We start from the raw sequence: 17,587 nt of genomic DNA, 5'->3' as shown, positions 1-17,587 counted from the left end.
ACTTTGCCATAACTAGGCTGTCACTAGATTACAAAGGAGAAAGGGAGGCTTCTTCCGGCTCTGGCCAAAGCCAATAGGCTCTGCTCTCTGGCAGAGCCAATTAAAAGTAGACTATTGCTGTGCCTACATTTCCCAACCTGCCTTGGGGTCTCAAAAGGGGGAAAAGGCACTATCTTTTCTTAAAGGGGCAGCATTGTTATTCCTTCAACCTAATACTAATAGGCAGATTTGCTATCACTAAATAACTGACCCCTGTGAGGGCAGAACGGGGTGTGGGTGTGTGAGGGAAAACAGAGAACAAAGAGGTGCATAAACAAAAATGCAATGTAATAAACTCCTATACAGTCTTATATAAATTGATATAGTGTTATTATCCTATTAATGCATGCAGATATTAATAGCCTATTACATTCTGTATAAACTCAAATCCCCACTCAGCCATATGTCACCGTGGAGGCAGCCACTGTCTCTCAGCCTGGCCAACCTCACAGGGTTGTTTTGGGGGTATAAACGCAATAAACAGATTAAAATAAATTAAGAACCAAAATCCAACCAGGGTGATGGAATTCTGCCTTGGGATGCTGGAGCGAACGGTCATTTCGTCTTAAGCGGCAAGACAATTCTTACCCTGTCTGGGATCCTTACTGTTCCTTCCCTCCTCTTCCTGCAGTGGTCTATGAGCCTCCGCCGCCAAGCCTCTCGCTGCTCAACATTCTGGTTTACTCTCTGCTCCCCATCATTGCCCTCTCCATCGCCATTCTCCTTGCCTTCTGGATGTACCGGCACCGCAAGCCCCCCTACGGGCACGTCGACATCAGTGAGGTAGGCGAGAAGCAAGGGGCACCTGGGAAACCTAAGGGTGGTTTCAGGCGGTTATGCATTTGCAGAAACCGCTTCTGCAAACGGGATTTAGAAAGGGAGAGCTGGGCAGATAAACAGGGGAGAAGCAGCCGATTCTCCTCGCGCAATAGCCGGTTCTTGCTGTGGAATCTGTGGCGCGACAGTCTTCAGCCACGTGGTTTTCTTTCCCCCTCGTGCAACAGCTGGTTGCTGTTGTGCAACCTGTTGCGTAAGTACCTTTAGTAATGTACTTGCCTTTCCGCTTGCGCAGCAATGTTTTGACCGTGCAGTAAGTACGCTGCAAAGCGCCTTTAACTTAGTGCAGTCCCATGAATACAGGCTGTTTACCTCCTGAGTACCAGATGCTGGGGAGAAACAAGAGAAGGAAAGTGTCCCTTTGAGCACTGTTTGTGAGCTTCCCAGAGGTGTCTTAACTGGCTACTACTTGGCTAGATGATGGATTAAACAGACCTTTCCACCCAGTTTGTTCTGTGTTGCTGTTTTTCTTAAAAAAATCAACACAAAAACAAAATGGCTCCCTGTATTCTGTTTCAAACGTAATTGGGGAAGGCAGGGCAGTTTAGGTATGGTCAAGAAAAAGTGTCATAGTCGCCACAAAACAAGCCTGGATATCTCATACAGAATATTACTTTTTAAAAGTTCTGTGACTGTTGGGTGAAAAGTTGCTTGAGTTTGCATTGGCCTAATTTTCCTGTTGAATTAACACTTTTAGTTAGGATAATGCATGATCAGTCAACTGAAACCCTGGAAGGGGTGGTGGTGGAAATATTTCTTTTATTTCTTTTCATTGTTTTCTTTACTGAGTCAGACTTTTGAGGTTGAGAAACAAGTCAGTGCCATTCCTTAGCATTGAAAGTGTACAGATGGATACATTTAAGCGTTAAGGCACATTAGTCCTTTTCAAATGCATTGTGATAAAAACTTACCAAGGTCAGACTTTGTATTCGTAGAGCCCTTATAGTTTGGAGACTTGGGCAAATTACATTTTTAGCTTCTTATAAAACAACCACGTGATCAATGTAGGCATGAAACAATCAGATATCTTCAAGTATGTCTCATGTGTACATTCACCATGGGGCTGAGATTGGCTGCAGCTCCCCCATTCAGTGTACCCACAGCGGCAAAAACTTGGGTTTGCTTTTACATAACGTGCGAAACGAACTTCAATGTAAATAGCGAATGTAAGGAATGGCACTGAGTAAAACAGAAGTGGTGGCCCATTTTACCTGCCTTTCCTGCTCCCCACCTTGAGGAAGTGGGTCACTAATTCTGTTTTACTTGAAGCCTTTCCTTACACCCGCTATTTACCTCTGAGTAAGTCCTGAGTAGGGGATGCGGGTGGCGCTGTGGGTTAAACCCCAGAGCCTAGGACTTGCCGATCAGAAGGTCGGCGGTTCGAATCCCCGCGATGGGGTGAGCTCCCATTGCTCAGTCCCTGCCCCTGCCAACCTAGCAGTTCGAAAGCACCTCAAAGTGCAAGTAGATAAATAGGTACCTCTCTGGCAGGAAGGTAAACGGCGTTTCCGTGTGCTGCTCTGGTTCGCCAGAAACGGCTTAGTCATGCTGGCCACATGACCCGGAAGCTGTACGCTGCTCTCTCGGCCAATAAAGCGAGATGAGCGCCACAACCCCAGAGTCGGTCACGACTGGACCTAATGGTTAGGGGTCCCTTTACCTTTATCTTTAAGTCCTGAGTAAGCTTCCTGGGAATAGGAGAGCCCCTCGCCCAGGCTGGAAGACCTAAGAGATGCTTCTCCCGGCTTGAAATTGAAAAGACTGCCTGTAGGATCCTTGGGAATCCTCTAATTTTATCCTGGGGGAGGCATCTGGCAATCCAGCATTAGTTCCTTAGTTCGTTCTATACCTCAACCAGCCTGGATTAGGGAAAAGTATACACACAATAATTTCCAAAATAATTATACATTCTTTATCCATCTTCTGAGAAAAATACAAAACCTTGTGCAAAGCCACAGAAACTTGCAAACTACCCAGTCTAAGATTAACTTATAATGTCTGATTTCAATAGATTTTTCAAATGCTTAACTCAGCCTTTTCTTTATCTTTTTAGGTAAGTTCATGAAGATACCAACAAAAGGTAAGTTCGGTGTTGTTCACAATACCGAGAGATGCTAGTGAAGTTGCAGATGGATGTTAATGAAGTTGTAGACAGGGTGCTGGCGTTTTGCACCTGTTTTGCCCTGGCAGTCCAAGTACAACTTCACTAGCATCGCTCGGTATTGTGAACAACACCGAACTTACCTTTTGTTGGTATCTTCATGAACTTGCCTAAAAAGATAAAGAAAACAAAAGACTGAGTTAAGCATTTGAAAAATCTATTGAAATCAGACATTGTAAGTTCATCTTAGACTGGGTAGTTTGCAAGTTTCTGTGGCTTTGCACAAGGTTTTGTATTTTTCTCGGAAGATGGATAAAGAATGTATAATTATTGTGTGTATTTTAGTCGCCAACATGTTGCATGAGTCGTACTACTTCTAACAGCAGCACAGGTTGCCTTTTTCTAGCATTATTGGGTTAGGGAAAAGGCACGATAGAGCTCACACCCACATTTGGTCATACCTGAAACAAAAACGGCCCCAACTTCCAACTTGTCTCTTTATATCACCCCCCCACACCTTGTTTGCAGGACCCGGGTCTGCCACCCCCTTCTCCGTTGGTTGGACTTAAACCCTTGCAGCTGTTGGAGATCAAGGCCAGGGGCCGCTTCGGCTGCGTCTGGAAAGCTCAGCTGATGAATGACTACGTGGCAGTCAAAATCTTCCCCATACAGGTGAGTGCCAGGACTGTACCTGCCATTCAGAATTACATTGCTTCCCAATGGCTGCTTGGAGCAGGGAGTCCAAATATATTATCAATGGATTGTAGAGTTGGAAGGGACCACAAGGGTCACCCCCCCTGCAATGCCCGCCTCTTGTTGGTAACTGATTTTTAACCGGAGCCCCATTTTTAATTGAGCGACCATTTGTAGGGTCAGAAATACTGGCACACCTGGAGACCGTATGGGCTGTTTCAAACTTCAAGCCAAGTGTCTGGAAACCTGTGGCTCCCCAGATGCTATTTTTATTCAATTCCCATCAGTTCCAGCCACATGGCCCAATGGCCAGGTAATGATGGGAATTGTAGTCCAACACCATATGGAGGCCCAGACTTTCTATGAGTCTCGTATTCCTTCTCCTTTGGGTTGGTTTGCTGCTTCTTTGTCTCTTGATGTAGACCATAGACCATCACAGACCATAGATCATAGGCTCATTGGAGTTAGAAGGGACCCTGAGGATCATCCAGTCCAGCCCCCTGGAATTTCAGGAATATTCAGCTATCCCATACAGAGATCAAACTTGCAACCTTGGTGCTATCAGCACCACACTTTGGTATGGTTGTCCCCAATGTACTCTTGGTTTATTTTGCATTGTACGCTGCCACGAGCAATTATAATGGAGAGACACAATGTAAAAGCACTGTGGGTTGGTGGAGAATTAAAAGTCACATTAAAAAGATATTGGGATATGAAATCCCCACAATGTCAGTGGTTCCTGAACTTTTGCCCTTTGGGCCGCTTGAAAATCACTGAGGGTCTTAGTGAACCATTTGATGGTTTTTCCGCCTGTATTGCAGCTAGATGCTGTATGGTTTTAAATTGTATTTTTATTGCTTCTTTTATTTCTTATGTATTGTGTTTCGTACCATTCAAATTCCAGCGCAGTAAAATGCAATACAAGAAATGAAAGATGCAATAAAAGATGCAATTAAAAATCAATAGGAAGAATATAATGCATTGGCTGTGTCGTCTCCCGTCTTCAACCACAAATCTGCGGAGACACCATGGAGCGCCTGAACGAAGGACTACAGTGGGGAATGCTCCCCCCTTCCCAACATCTAGTGTTCTTTCTGCTAAGTTATGTGGGTGGATTGGTCAGTGAGACCAGACCACAGGTCTCTTACATGGTCTCTTACATGCAGGCTGCACACAGAACACTTTGTGAGAAAATGTGCAGACTGACCAGCACGTAGGTGTGGAAACTATAGGAATCTGGCTGGTGCCAGCAGCAAGTTGCCAGTTTATTTTTTATTACCGTATTTTTTGCTCTATAAGACTCACTTTTTCCCTCCTAAAAAGTAAGGGGAAATGTGTGTGTGTCTTATGGAGTGAATGCAGGCTGCGCAGCTATCCCAGAAGCCAGAACAGCAAGAGGGATTGCTGCTTTCAGTGCGCAGCGATCCCTCTTGCTGTTCTGGCTTCTGAGATTCAGAATATTTTTTTTCTTGTTTTCCTCCTCCAAAAACTAGGTGCGTCGTCTTATAGAGCAAAAAATACGGTATATACGGGTCTGATTTGGGTAAAACTCAGGATTCTCTGTTGCTACGTAATGCAGTGTCTATTAAATGCCATCCTCCTTGAGCTACATAGATTTAAATCAGTAAGAAAATGGCTAAGGTGCATAGAAGATGGGGTGCCCTTGGAGCTGGGAGGTCTACCCCATAAGCAAATGTAGAACTCCTTGAATTCTTGGGCCTTCAGGTTGGCTATCTGCTGCGAGAAAGGGGGCGGCATTTGGCACCCTCGCTGGACACAAAAGTTCAAGGGCTCCCACCTCATTTATCTCGTTAGCAACCTCCACCTCCCGCAGGGCTTGCCGTTTATGAGCTGGGCTGATAACCACACATTGACATCTGCAGGGCACTTTCGCTTGAGTTCAGATGTTACATAATTTTGTTTCGGTAGTGATATGAAAGAACCTTGCTCTGCAGCACCCAAAAGACCTCGGAACGGATCTCGTGGCAGAGCCAAACTAGACAAGGCTCCATGCTTTCAATAAGCAGTTGTGTGAATGGGGTTTTAAGAAGTAAATAGCAACTGCCCTCCCCTCTTCCCCCAGTTCAGATAGAGACCCTGGCTGGTGAGGTGGTGTGCCATGGAAGCTTTGCAGGAAACACACACACACCAATGCTTGCTACTTGCATTTATGCCAAAGGGGGATTTTCTACCCATGCAAAGAGCGATCACAGGCTGAGTGGGAACCTCCTGTGCTTGCCATTACCTTTTAAAAAACCATCTGCGCAATGGTTAATTGCAAAAGTGGCGTATCATCTCCACTGTGGTTCTATTATAAATCTGAGCTAATCAAGTGTTTTGTGATTATCAGACGTGGCTCTGTCTTTAAAAAAAAAAACTTTGGGAGACCTCTAGGCCTTCCACCCCCACAAACACCCCCAAACCCACTTTGTGTATTAAAGCTTTTGCCCAGGGCTGAAAGCAAATAGCCTGTTTTAAACTGCTGTTTGTACCTAGAAAATCAGTGACTCATTTATCTACGAACAGCACTTACCTTCTGCATAATTAACAATGTTTTCTTGGTTGTTTCTTTTTGGGGTTTTTTCTAAACGGGCACTCCTCTGAAATGTCCACACTTCTTTTCTGTTCTGGAAACAGGACAGAACAGTGTGCCACGTTGGCACTGTAGAGAAAATACTTGGTGCTGAGTGGTTGGTGCCCTTTTGCTCCTCCCCCATAAGTCAGAAAACTGCAGTCGGCCTTAGCTTGGCGATGTGTGAATCAGGAAACTCTGATTCACAGCTTCCGAACGAGACAGTTTAGAGTAATTTTACAAATCCTGGCTTGCTTAGAAGCCATTAACCATAGTTCCAAGGTTGAATGTCACAGGAAACACTGGTTAGCTGTGGCTTATTAGTTTGTTTTCCCACTTGTGCAAAGGACGCCTACAGTTTGTGGGCACCCAAGTCTTTAAAGAGTTGCAAGCAAAGCTACTTTCGGCTCGTGCAACTAACTTCTGATTGTGCAACAGAACCTCCTCCTGTAGCCCCACCCCATGCCCCTCAAAGTCTGATCCAGAAGTTTGGGGAAATGCCCAGAGTGGATCTGGTGGGGGCAGGCAGAAAGAATCAGAGAAAATCCTTTCGCACAAGTGGAACTCTGTTTACGCAGCACTGGAAGCACTCCTAATCCAGAATTTGATTGTGTGCACCATTGCCAGATTTGGTGATGTCAAAGAAGTCAATACATTGTTTGTCCATCACTGATTGGAGTAAAACCATATTAACGAGGAGAGAGGTGTGGAAGGGGATTTATGGGTCTGTATACAGGTTATGGGTGGCGCTGTGGTCTAAACCACTGAGCCTAGGGCTTGCCGATCAGAAGGTCGGCGGTTCGAATCCCCGCAACGGGATGAGCTCCCGTTGCTCATTCCCAGTTTCTGCCAACCTAGCAGTTCGAAAGCACGTCAAAGTGCAAGTAGATAAATAGGTACCATTTTGATGGGGAGGTAAACGATGTTTCCATGCGCTGCTCTGGTTCGCCAGAAGCTGCTTAGTCATGCTGGCCACATGACCCGGAAGCTGTCTGCGGACAAACGCTGGCTCCCTCAGCCAGTAAAGTGAGATGAGCGCCACAACCCGAGTTGTCCGCGACTGGATTTAATGGTCAGGGGTCCCTTTACCTTTATACAGGTTTTAGATGCCTGCTTAAGTTGCCTTGGTGCACAATTTTCAGCTGTGCTTTCAGAGTTATCATGTCTAGAATTATGGAACAGAGAAGCATATCTACAAGTTGGCTGCAGGCCTATCCATACTTTCTGTTCCACCAGTTTAATCCCCTGAGATGTTCCCCAAATAATTTTGAAAGCAGGATGAAGATGCTGAGAATTCTCTACCAGTGAACCCTACTTCTCTTTCCCCACAAAAGTAAAATTCCTAAGGATCCCCATGACTGAGGGAATGATTGTTGAACCAGTTCTTAAGTCTGTAGTTTAGCTGTAGTCTGAGAAATCTTTAAACACTGTCCCTTATTCTTTTTAATCCTCCACAATTTGTTTGCCATCGTGGATTTAAAGAAGATTTTAATGTCATCTGTTCCAAGCCAGCTCTGACTAACTAGTTGGATATCCTGCCCTAATCCAGATTAGAAAGCTGTAACTGTTAAGATTACACACAAAAGGTTTAAATCTGGTTAATGTCTATCTAGTTCTTGTTCTTTTCTGTGTAGCTTTTGAAAACCTTTAGCTAAGCTTTATTTGACAGTTCCTTGGTTCTCTTCCTTTCTCTTTGACACAACAGATAGGTGGGAAATGTTGGATAACAGAACATTCATTTAAAAACTCTATGTTTCCTAGTTAAGTGAAACTGCAAAATTTCTCCAGCTGTAGTTTTGTAGGAATAGTTGCATTATTTAATAGAACTTGTGTGTGCGTTTTGCCAAAGAAGGTATTCTGGGTGATGTACAATGGCATGGTTTGCACATAAAGCTAAATCGTGGTGTGTTCAACCAAAGTCAAGGTTTGTTTGGCTATCTGAACCGACCCCTCCAGCCTAATCATGATTTCTTTTCTATCAACAAACCACAATCTGAAGTCAAGGTTTGCTCTTGGCTCATGAACAATGGCTTGTTTAACTTTTAACTCTGGTTTGGTCAGAACTCAGCAACCTTTCTTAACCATGGGTTGTTTGGCCACCCCATCCCAGATACTTGCAAGGCCACAGAGGCAGAAGGCTCTAAGAGCAGCTGGAAAATAAGACAAGCTTTGGAGTCACAGCTTATTCATTTGCATGTAAAACAAACCATGGCTTTATGTTATGTGCAAACACATGTTTCTCCTCTTAGTTTTTTGTACCAAAGTAATTTTAGTTGCATTGTTTAAAAAAACTGCAAAGGGGGGGAGCATCAGTTAAGGTTGACACTAGAAAGTTATGCCCCTCAAGCTTAAATGGAGACATGGAGAAGCGACTGAATTGGAATAGTGTGGCAACAAACAAGTTTTAAAATTCTTCTCCTGGGGAGATTATCCTACCCGCAAGAAAGCAATGTAAGTCTCTTCCCATTTCAAAGCATTAAGCTGCCATATACTAGGTCAGACTCTCCATTTGGCTCCAATGCTGTTGACAAAGACTGGCAGCATGTCCAAAACACTCCAATATTCATAGGTGAATATGCACGGGTGCAATCAGATGTTTGGCTGAGGGGTGCATGGAGCATATTTTGCTGTTGAAATCAACCACTGAACAAGCCACTTCTTAAAGAGCCCTTGTGCAAATGCTCCTAGAGTGCTGTGATGAGTGGGATTTTTGTACAACATTTGCAGCCACGTAGCTTCACGAATGCCCATTTTTATAGGATTCCCCATTCCATACGGCACCCCTCTCCAAGCATTTATCTTTCTTTCCCCCTGCCCTACCCACAGGATAAACAATCCTGGCAGAGCGAGAGGGAGATTTTCAACACCCCAGGCATGAAGCACGAAAACCTTTTGCAGTTCATTGCGGCAGAGAAGCGAGGAACAAACTTGGAGGCAGAGCTGTGGCTGATCACAGCTTACCACGACAAGGTAACAGATGTGTGACTGTGTTGTCATCTCGATAGCTGCAGGAAGACCTGAAGCAAACTGAAGGGGAAGCAACTCTACACACACACACACACACACACACACACACACACACACACACCTTCCCCTTGTAGGGGAAGCCAAGAGATGAGGCAGGTTTTAAAAGCCGACTCACCCTCCCAGAAGCAGGGCAAAACTAAGAGAAGGGAAAGAGATGGGATAAACAGTGGGGAAGGAGTTTAGTGTCAGATCCTACTTCCTTTATTCACCAATTCATTCAAAGACCCTCTTTATCAGTGCTTCCACCTCCCGAGAGACGGTGGGATTGCCTAGAGGAGAATTAAGAAGCAAGGGGGCAGAATGGGGACTGCTGGAGGTGGAAACGGCCATCAGACTTGGAAAATCTGGTGTCACCGGATTTAGGTTCATCACTTTTGTAGATGTAAATAGTTTTAAGTGCACTTTGAACAAATGTGAAACTGAGGGTTACTGTTTTGAATTTCATTGCATTACTATGTTCCTTGGTGGGTCGTGCAACCCCCCCCCCCCCCCCCCCGGTTCTGATTAATGCTTTTTATAGGGTAGGGTAGTTGGCACTGGAAATGAGTTTATGGGACCAGGGGTGTGGCTGCTTCTCTGTACGGGTGGAACGTGGTATGTACACATCAGCCACAACATCGCACGTGGGAACCACAGTGGGGCTCCCTTGCCGTTCTTATACAGACGTCATCAGGTTCTGCAATTTTGCCACAGTTAAGGCTGCTTAGCCCAGAGGGTTTTTTTTTTGTGGGCTTCTTATGTCCAAAATGAAAACATACCTCTGCTTTTAGAGAAAAAAGAGAGGATTTTTTCTGCTCAGGGTGCGACCTAAGGTTCGAGCAACTTGCCGAGTTCTTTCCGCAGAAGCTGGAAATCAATAGGGGCTTTTCAGACAATTTGGTGCCATGCAGCCAAAAGTTAAGCCCCTTTATTCCAGAGGGGAAACCGAAGCCTATCTTTAGCTCTCCCGCTGAAAGGAACACTACTTGCAACTCATTATCATATACCTGTTTTACTCAGGTGTAACTCCCACTGTGTTCAGTGGGACAACCCCCAGGTAAATGTACACTGGATTGCAGCCTTAAAGCACTTTACTTGGTCAGGATTATGCCTATGATTGAAATGCAGCCTCTGTGGAGCTCCCCCTGAGCCTGGCCCAGAGGTTCCAGTTGGTGCAAAGCGGCTGTGACTAGACCATTGATGGGGACAGACTATCGCCAGCACACAACTCGAGTGCCCAGTGCATGAGCTGCCCATAGGCTACTGGGCCAAGTTAAGGGTTATTGTTAGTGGCTCCCCATGGTTTGAATGCACGGCCATCAGATAGCCCTCTTCCCTACTGAATTTCCAGCTCCTAATAAAGACTTTTTTTTATTCTAGCTGGCACTTAAGATTGATTTTATAGTTTTGACTTTTTGTTTGGTATTGTATTCTTGCAAACTACTATAGTGACTATTGTTGCTAAGCAATATTATACATTTTTTAAGAGGCCAAGAAGGAGGTCTTGTCACCTGGGCAGCCTGGGACCTCCATACATCCTGCCCAGACTTGCACCCCAGAGAGGTCACTTTGATGCTGCTAACGCAGCAAAACACCACCACCACCACATGGGAAGTAGCAGTTAACCGGTTTCTGCAGCCACAGCAGGCGCTGTGATTCTCCAGTGGTTTGACTTGACCCCTGGAGGCACACCCCATTGTCTCTGAATAATGGCAAATTATTTAAATAAATAAATATTATGAACTGAATGCCCCTCATAACTATCTAGCTGCAATAAGGGTCTTTGAGCGGCCGGGGTGGGGGTTGGGAAGGGAATCCTTGCTACACACCATGTTCTGATTCTTCCAGGGCTCTTTGACTGACTACCTGAAAGGGAACATTGTCAGCTGGAACGAACTCTGCCATATAGCAGAAACCATGGCTCGCGGACTCTCGTACTTGCACGAAGATGTCCCTTGGTGTAAAGGAGAAGGACATAAACCTGCTATAGCACACAGGTACGTGGGGTTTTGTTTTTGTTTTTAATATAGGCAATTGTGCCACAAATCCAAGGGTGTGTACTTTGTATGCAGAAGGTCCCCTGTTTCAGTTGTGTTCAACAACCACCTCACCTGCAGTAGAACACCAGTCCTAAGGGGAGCCTTCTTCCTCAATCTCATGCCCCCTTGCTAGTTTTTAATACAGCTCCCATCAGTCCCAACCAACATGGCTGTACCATTTTTAACACACACACACCCATTATTATTATTTTGCTGGAGGGCACCAGGTTGGGAAAGACTGATTTATACAAATTTGCCTACCAGGTTATGCTCCTCGGGACCAAGCAATGGTAGGTATAGCATTGTGCCCGTTTCATGAACTGCAGTGATGGGAGAGGGAGAGCAATGGGAAGAGAATGGGTTGCCATCTAACAAACGCAGCCCTCCCCGCCACCTGCCAGTTTAAAGCCGCAGAGGGAATAAATGAGTCATTGTAGTGCCGGTGAATAGAGAGTTGTCTTTGGATTCAAGAAGACCCTGGTTCAAGTTCTTTCCCCTACTTCGAACAAGTTTCTGTCTCTTAGCAAAATGTGGGGCCTGTTTTTGTTGCTGTCGTTATTAACCTCAGGCACCAGGAGGACAGTGTTATGCGGTGCTTTATATAAGGAGCGTGCCCTCATAATACATTGTCAGGTCAATGAAGACGTTTCGCTCAAGTCCTATTAACTTGTTTGTGTGGGAAGGAGCCGCTCTCAGTTCTGAAGCAGAGATGGAGAGGGAGAGAGAGTTGTGTGTGTTGGGGAGGCACGAAGGAAGAAGGAATAGAGAGAAGCACTTCTATCCAGCAAGGCTTGTGACCTACAGCACAAAGAAAAGAGACACAACTCTCGGGGTGTGACCGGGGCAGCCTCATTTTACTTGCATAAGTGTAAACCCAGCTAGGTGTGCTATCCAAGCACAGAGAAAGAAAGCTGTGGGCATAGCGGACGAGAGAGAGGGGAATGGTACAGGTGTGCGGCTAGGATTCATAATGTGCGTTTGCTCACTGGTCGTGTTGCATCTCCTTCCTGCAAGGAGCTCAGGATAAAACGGAGGTATCTCATCTTATCCTCACAACAGCCCTGTGAGGTGAGTTAGGCAGAGAGATGGTCACACAACACACACACACACACACACACACACACACACACACTGTTAGAATTCCTGCTCCATGATTGCAGTCATGGGATTGTTGTCTTTCACATGACGGTATATGTTTTGACTCCACAGAGTGGGAAGTGACGGAGACAGGACGTTTGTGTTACTGTGTTCCGTGAAGTGGGACTATTGTCCTTTGTTTCTTTTTCTCTTTGCTGTCTGATGCTAGAGAGAGAGGGAGCCATGTTGCAGTGCTCCGTGTGTGTTTATATGTAAATAAAGTAGATTAGCCAAAATGCTGAGTTGCTGAGGTCTGTTAACGCAAGTTGTGCAAACTCTGCGGATCCCTAAGTGTGCCGGTGTCGGTTGGCATCGGTCGCTGTGGTGTTCAGGCTGAAGAAAGCTTTTGAAGCTCCCAAACGAACGCCCAGGAGGGAGATAACATGCCTGTTGGGCATGTGTCTCTGCCAGGGTTCTACTTGAGTGTAGGCTGAACTCCTGACACACACACCGCTGAGGAGTAGCCAATGTGGGGCCATCTAGTGTCGTTGGGCTAAGGCATAAGAGCTTTTGCGCCCAATAATCTACTTCATCAGTTGTTAATGGTCAGGGATGGGGGATCTTTTTCACTCCAAGGGCCAAATTACCTTCTGGGCAAGCTTACGAGGGCCACACCCCAGCCCTGGGCAGGGCTATAGGCAAAATTAGCAAAACAACAAATTTTAGCTCTGGTCAATGGTCTAGTTCCTACGTGCCCCCTCTATCTTCCTCCCAGAGGCATTATCAGAGCTCATGGGCCAATCCAGCCAGGCAAAGATACTTGGGGTGCCAAATTGGGCCAGCGAGGAGGGTGGCCTGGGGGGAGTGTTCTGAGGGCTGGATAATGAGGCGTGGAGGGCCCACATTCAGTCTCCAGGGGTTCCCCGCAGATCGTGTGGAATCTGGACCATGGAAGCTTATGCCGCAATAACATTCAGGAGCCTCAAGTCTTCCTTTCAGGGCCACTGCAGCAGCCTTGACACGGCTCCCCCTCTGAAAATCCACATCAGCACCAGCGCCGTTTGGCACGGCCTCAGCTCAGAGGCTTTCAGACTGTGTGGAAGCTTCTCAGAGGTTCCTCTGTAAGGGTGCCTGCAATGCCAGAGGATCTCTGTGGACGATGGCTTCTGTACAGCCTGCCTGTGCAAAGGGCGTGTTGGGGGGCTCTCTAGGGTGCCCTGTCAGTTGATATGGTTGGTGGCGTTGTGTGTGCACATTTGGGGTGCATGCATGCCTAGAATTCTCTGCCGCATGGCAGTGTTTTCATGGCAGATACATAGGGATAATGTCCACGCAGAAAGGATTGAAGGGAACAAGTCTGGAAACTATTGTCCTAGCTTTCTAAGTGCAGCACTGCCCCCTGACGGCACTTTATTGCACACACTTAAATTGCCGGCAAGAGAACAGAATCTGATTTCATAGAATTGTAGCGTTGGGGGGTCATCTAGCCCAACCCCCTGCTGTGCAGGAGGAGGTTCCCGTTTTCGTAAGCAGCTGCCCCCTCTTTGAATCTATACTGGGGCGTTCTTCCTTCCTTCCGCTAAAGTTCTCCCACCTCCACCGCCGCTTTCTGTTATTGCCCCTAAACAAAAGCAGGCGGTTTCCATTCACAATTAGCAATCGCTTTAATAGTTCATAGAATCATAGAGTTGGAATAGACCACAAGGGCCATCGAGTCCAACCCCCTGCCAAGCAGGAAACACCACCAGAGCACTCCTGACATATGGTTGTCAAGCCTCTGCTTAAAGACCTCCAAAGACAGAGACTCCACCACACTCCTTGGCAGCAAATTCCACTGTCGAACGGCTCTTACTGTCAGGAAGTTCTTCCTAATGTTTAGGTGGAATCTTCTTTCTTGTAAGTTCATTGGGACATGATATCTTTGGGAGACAGGTGTCAGGGTTACGCGGAACAAATTCTAGCAGACCCATCTGGCTAGGCCAGGTGTCTTATTCTGCCATGCAATTAACTCTTACCTTGTTCATAGCCTTTCACACATTGCGTTGATGCTCACGTGCCTCAAGGGCAGCTCTAGGAACACAGGAAGTTGTCATAGACAAAGCCAGGCCATTGGTCCATCTACCTCAGCAGCAGTTCTCCAGGGTTTCCCTGCCCTGGGTATCAAAGCTGGAGCCGTTCTCCATGTGTTCAGCCACTGAGATCATTGCATTTTCCTTTATCAAAGCCGGCCAGAGAAGCTGGAGGATTTCTGAGGCGGCAACGCACTGGTCGTCCCTCATGAAGGTTACATGGGCGTTTTGTCCTAGTATTAAACAAAAGTTGTTTTGTGTAATCCTAAACAAATAAAAGAGAAGCATCGATTGCCGTCGTCAGTGGCTCTTTCGCGCCAGAAGTTTCATCCGTTTTAGTTTCTTAAAATAGGGGAGACATTCAGCTGAAGCTTCACTCAGGGGAGACCTGTTGAAATGAATGCACATGACTTAATTAGGCCCATTCATTTTATGTTGTGAACAGCCCTGAGATAATTAATAATAATAATAATAATAATAATAATAATAATAACCACAATCTCCCGATGTTGTTAGACCACAATACAGTGGTACCTCAGGTTAAGTACTTAATTTGTTCCGGAGGTCCATTCTTAACCTGAAACTGTTCTTAACCTGAAGCACCGCTTTAGCTAATGGGGCCTCCTGCTGCCGCTGCTCCGCCAGAGCACGATTTCTGTTCTCAACCTGAAGCAAAGTTCTTAACCCGAGGTACTATTTCTGGGTTAGCGGAGTCTGTAACCTGAAGCGTATGTAACCCGAGGTACCACTGTACCCATCTTTCTTGACCACGCTGTTGATGCAGAAGACAACACATTGGCTGCCCCCGTTACAAGTAGAGTAAATAACATTCTGCCAAAATATTGCTCGCCAATTTCAGTGCTCAGCAGTGGTTCAGCCACCTCTTTTTCCTCCATCTGGGCCACTGGAATCTGTGGTGCCAGTTGTATCACACCTCCAGTGTTTAGGATGTGAGGAAGACCTTCCTCTCAGAAGAATAGAGAATCGCAAGAGGATGCCGTTCGCCTGCAGGGCATTCTGTGCCCTGGGAACTCACTGAACTCTCCTCCTCTCTCTGCTGCGGTGTCTCTCTCCGTAACGTATTCTGACAGGAGATTTCAGAAAACAATTGTCTCTGCCCTCATTAATTATGTCGCTGGGCCCCGCTGTTGTCCCGCGGTCTGACCGGTAGGGATACCACAGTGAATTGAATTGATGGCAGGAGAATTATAATGCCAAACACACATGGGCTTGCCATCTGCTGCCTAAGGTCTGTAATTTAATTATATTCACCCACATCCCCTTTTCTTCTTAACCCACGCTGAAAATGTTAGAAAGTTCAGGAATGACTTAATAGCCAGGGCTTTTGAACTTACAGGGTAGGTAAGGACAAAAAGTGAGGGAGCCAGGGCAACAGCTACGGTTCCAGAACCTAACTCCGCTCTCCAGAAAAGGCTGGCTGAGGAGTCTAGATCACATAAAAACAGCAATGGTTTCAGAAGCTTATCATGTCTTCGTTTGTTTATTTATTGAATTTCCATCCCTCCTTTCCTCCTGAAAGAGCCCAGAGCGGTAAACAGATGTAACATATAATACAAAAACAAAGCAAACGTTCCAAAACAGTTTTTTTTTTAAAGTTACAATTAAAAACATCTAAAAACAGTTATTCTTAAAGCAATTAAAGACACTCTTGCATCCAACAATCTTATGGTTGCCTGGAACATAATTATTCAGTTGCCAAATCCTTGGATAAACAGGAATGGTTTCAAATTCCTCCTGTAGGTTGATAATGGAGACGGATGCAACTCTGAGACAGGGCATTCCACTTCTGGGGAGCCACCACCGAAAAGGCCGTGTTGGGGTGTGTGTGTGTGTCCTATACCAACTGGGCAGCCGACCGGTGGTGGTGTAGGATGAGCTGGTCTCCAGGTTGGCCTTATTTTACTTGCTGGTCTTTCCGTTCATGAAAAACAAGATCAAACCCACTTCTCATGCTTACATCCGTAGCAGAACTCACATAGGCATATTCACCTGGAACTGCCTATTTCAGAGCAATGGTATCTGTGACCTTAATTCCCTCCTCTGTCCCCACCCCCCTTGCAGGGACTTCAAGAGCAAAAACGTATTGCTGAAGAATGACTTGACAGCCGTGCTAGCAGACTTTGGGTTGGCTGTACGGTTTGAACCTGGGAAGCCTCCAGGAGACACCCACGGACAGGTAACACCTGCGGCTTGGCAAAAGTGTCTGCTTGCCTCCCTTAGCAACACTTCTCAGTGCATACAGCAGCATTTCCTCGGGACAAGAAATTATACCATTTTTAGGGACAAGACGTAGTAACTGTCAGATTAATGGGCGCACTTCGTCATCACCTTTACTATGGCTTGCCTGTTGGGAAAACTACATTTCCATGCGGTCACATCATTGTTCACAGAATCCATCTGTGCTGTCCAGCAGAGTCCCTGGACTACGTCTGCAGCAGAATCAGGTTTCAAAGTCCTGAATTGGCAGAAAGGGCTTCTTGCCACTTTAGTCAACCACTGACGCTTCCATTTTTTGAATGCTTCCAATTCTTTTATTTTTAAAAATTATTTATTCACCTGAAGATCGGGGGGAGGGGGGGAGGTTTTTGATCAAGAGAGAGAGAGATGCCAGTTCTCACATCTTGACAAAAGTGCCGTGGGTGCCAACACCAAACGACTGCCATGATCCGCAAAGGAAATAGTGGTGATTGCACTCAGTAGCAGTGAATACAATCACAAAAAAGATGTGTTTGTGTGTTTATATATTATATTGAAGAATCCATCTCCCCGCAAGGAGAATACTAGGCACAGCAGTGAGTGGATTACCCTGGGACCTTTCTCTGCGACGTGTTTGTTGTTTTGCTGGCACGTTCTTTGATGTGGCGAAACATTCGAAACTGGCTGGTGTAGTGCGGTCCACTCTTCCGCCTCATTCTGCTGCAGATGCTAAGAGCTCTCAGTGGCTCATCCCAGCGATCAGCCCAGTCCAGATACAGGTAGCAAATTGCGCAAACCAGAAGCTGACATTCAATGTTGCAGGATACACTTCAACTATTCGACAGTTCTTTGTTTGGGATGTGCAGATGGAGAGAGCGCTGCCCCACCATTCAGCTTTGTACTGATACATCCACAAACAAACACACACCCACCCCAC

General features: G+C 46.0%; 1 protein-coding gene across 1 annotated transcript in view; it reads left to right on the top strand.

The window, feature by feature from the left end:
- The window catches only part of ACVR2B (activin A receptor type 2B), a 131,018-nt gene that overhangs the window by 102,580 nt on the left and 10,851 nt on the right, over positions 1–17,587 (top strand). The window contains exons 4-8 of the mRNA XM_028750861.2: positions 671–822; positions 3,506–3,649; positions 9,069–9,212; positions 11,097–11,245; positions 16,516–16,630. Of these exons, the coding sequence (XP_028606694.1) occupies positions 671–822; positions 3,506–3,649; positions 9,069–9,212; positions 11,097–11,245; positions 16,516–16,630 (704 nt within the window). The remainder of the gene's footprint in view (positions 1–670; positions 823–3,505; positions 3,650–9,068; positions 9,213–11,096; positions 11,246–16,515; positions 16,631–17,587) is intronic.

The sequence above is a fragment of the Podarcis muralis genome, chromosome 12 (genome assembly GCF_964188315.1).
Source record: "Podarcis muralis chromosome 12, rPodMur119.hap1.1, whole genome shotgun sequence".
Taxonomy (NCBI): domain Eukaryota; kingdom Metazoa; phylum Chordata; class Lepidosauria; order Squamata; family Lacertidae; genus Podarcis; species Podarcis muralis.
Note: the sequence above shows the minus strand (reverse complement) of the source record. Positions and strands in the feature narration are given on the sequence as shown.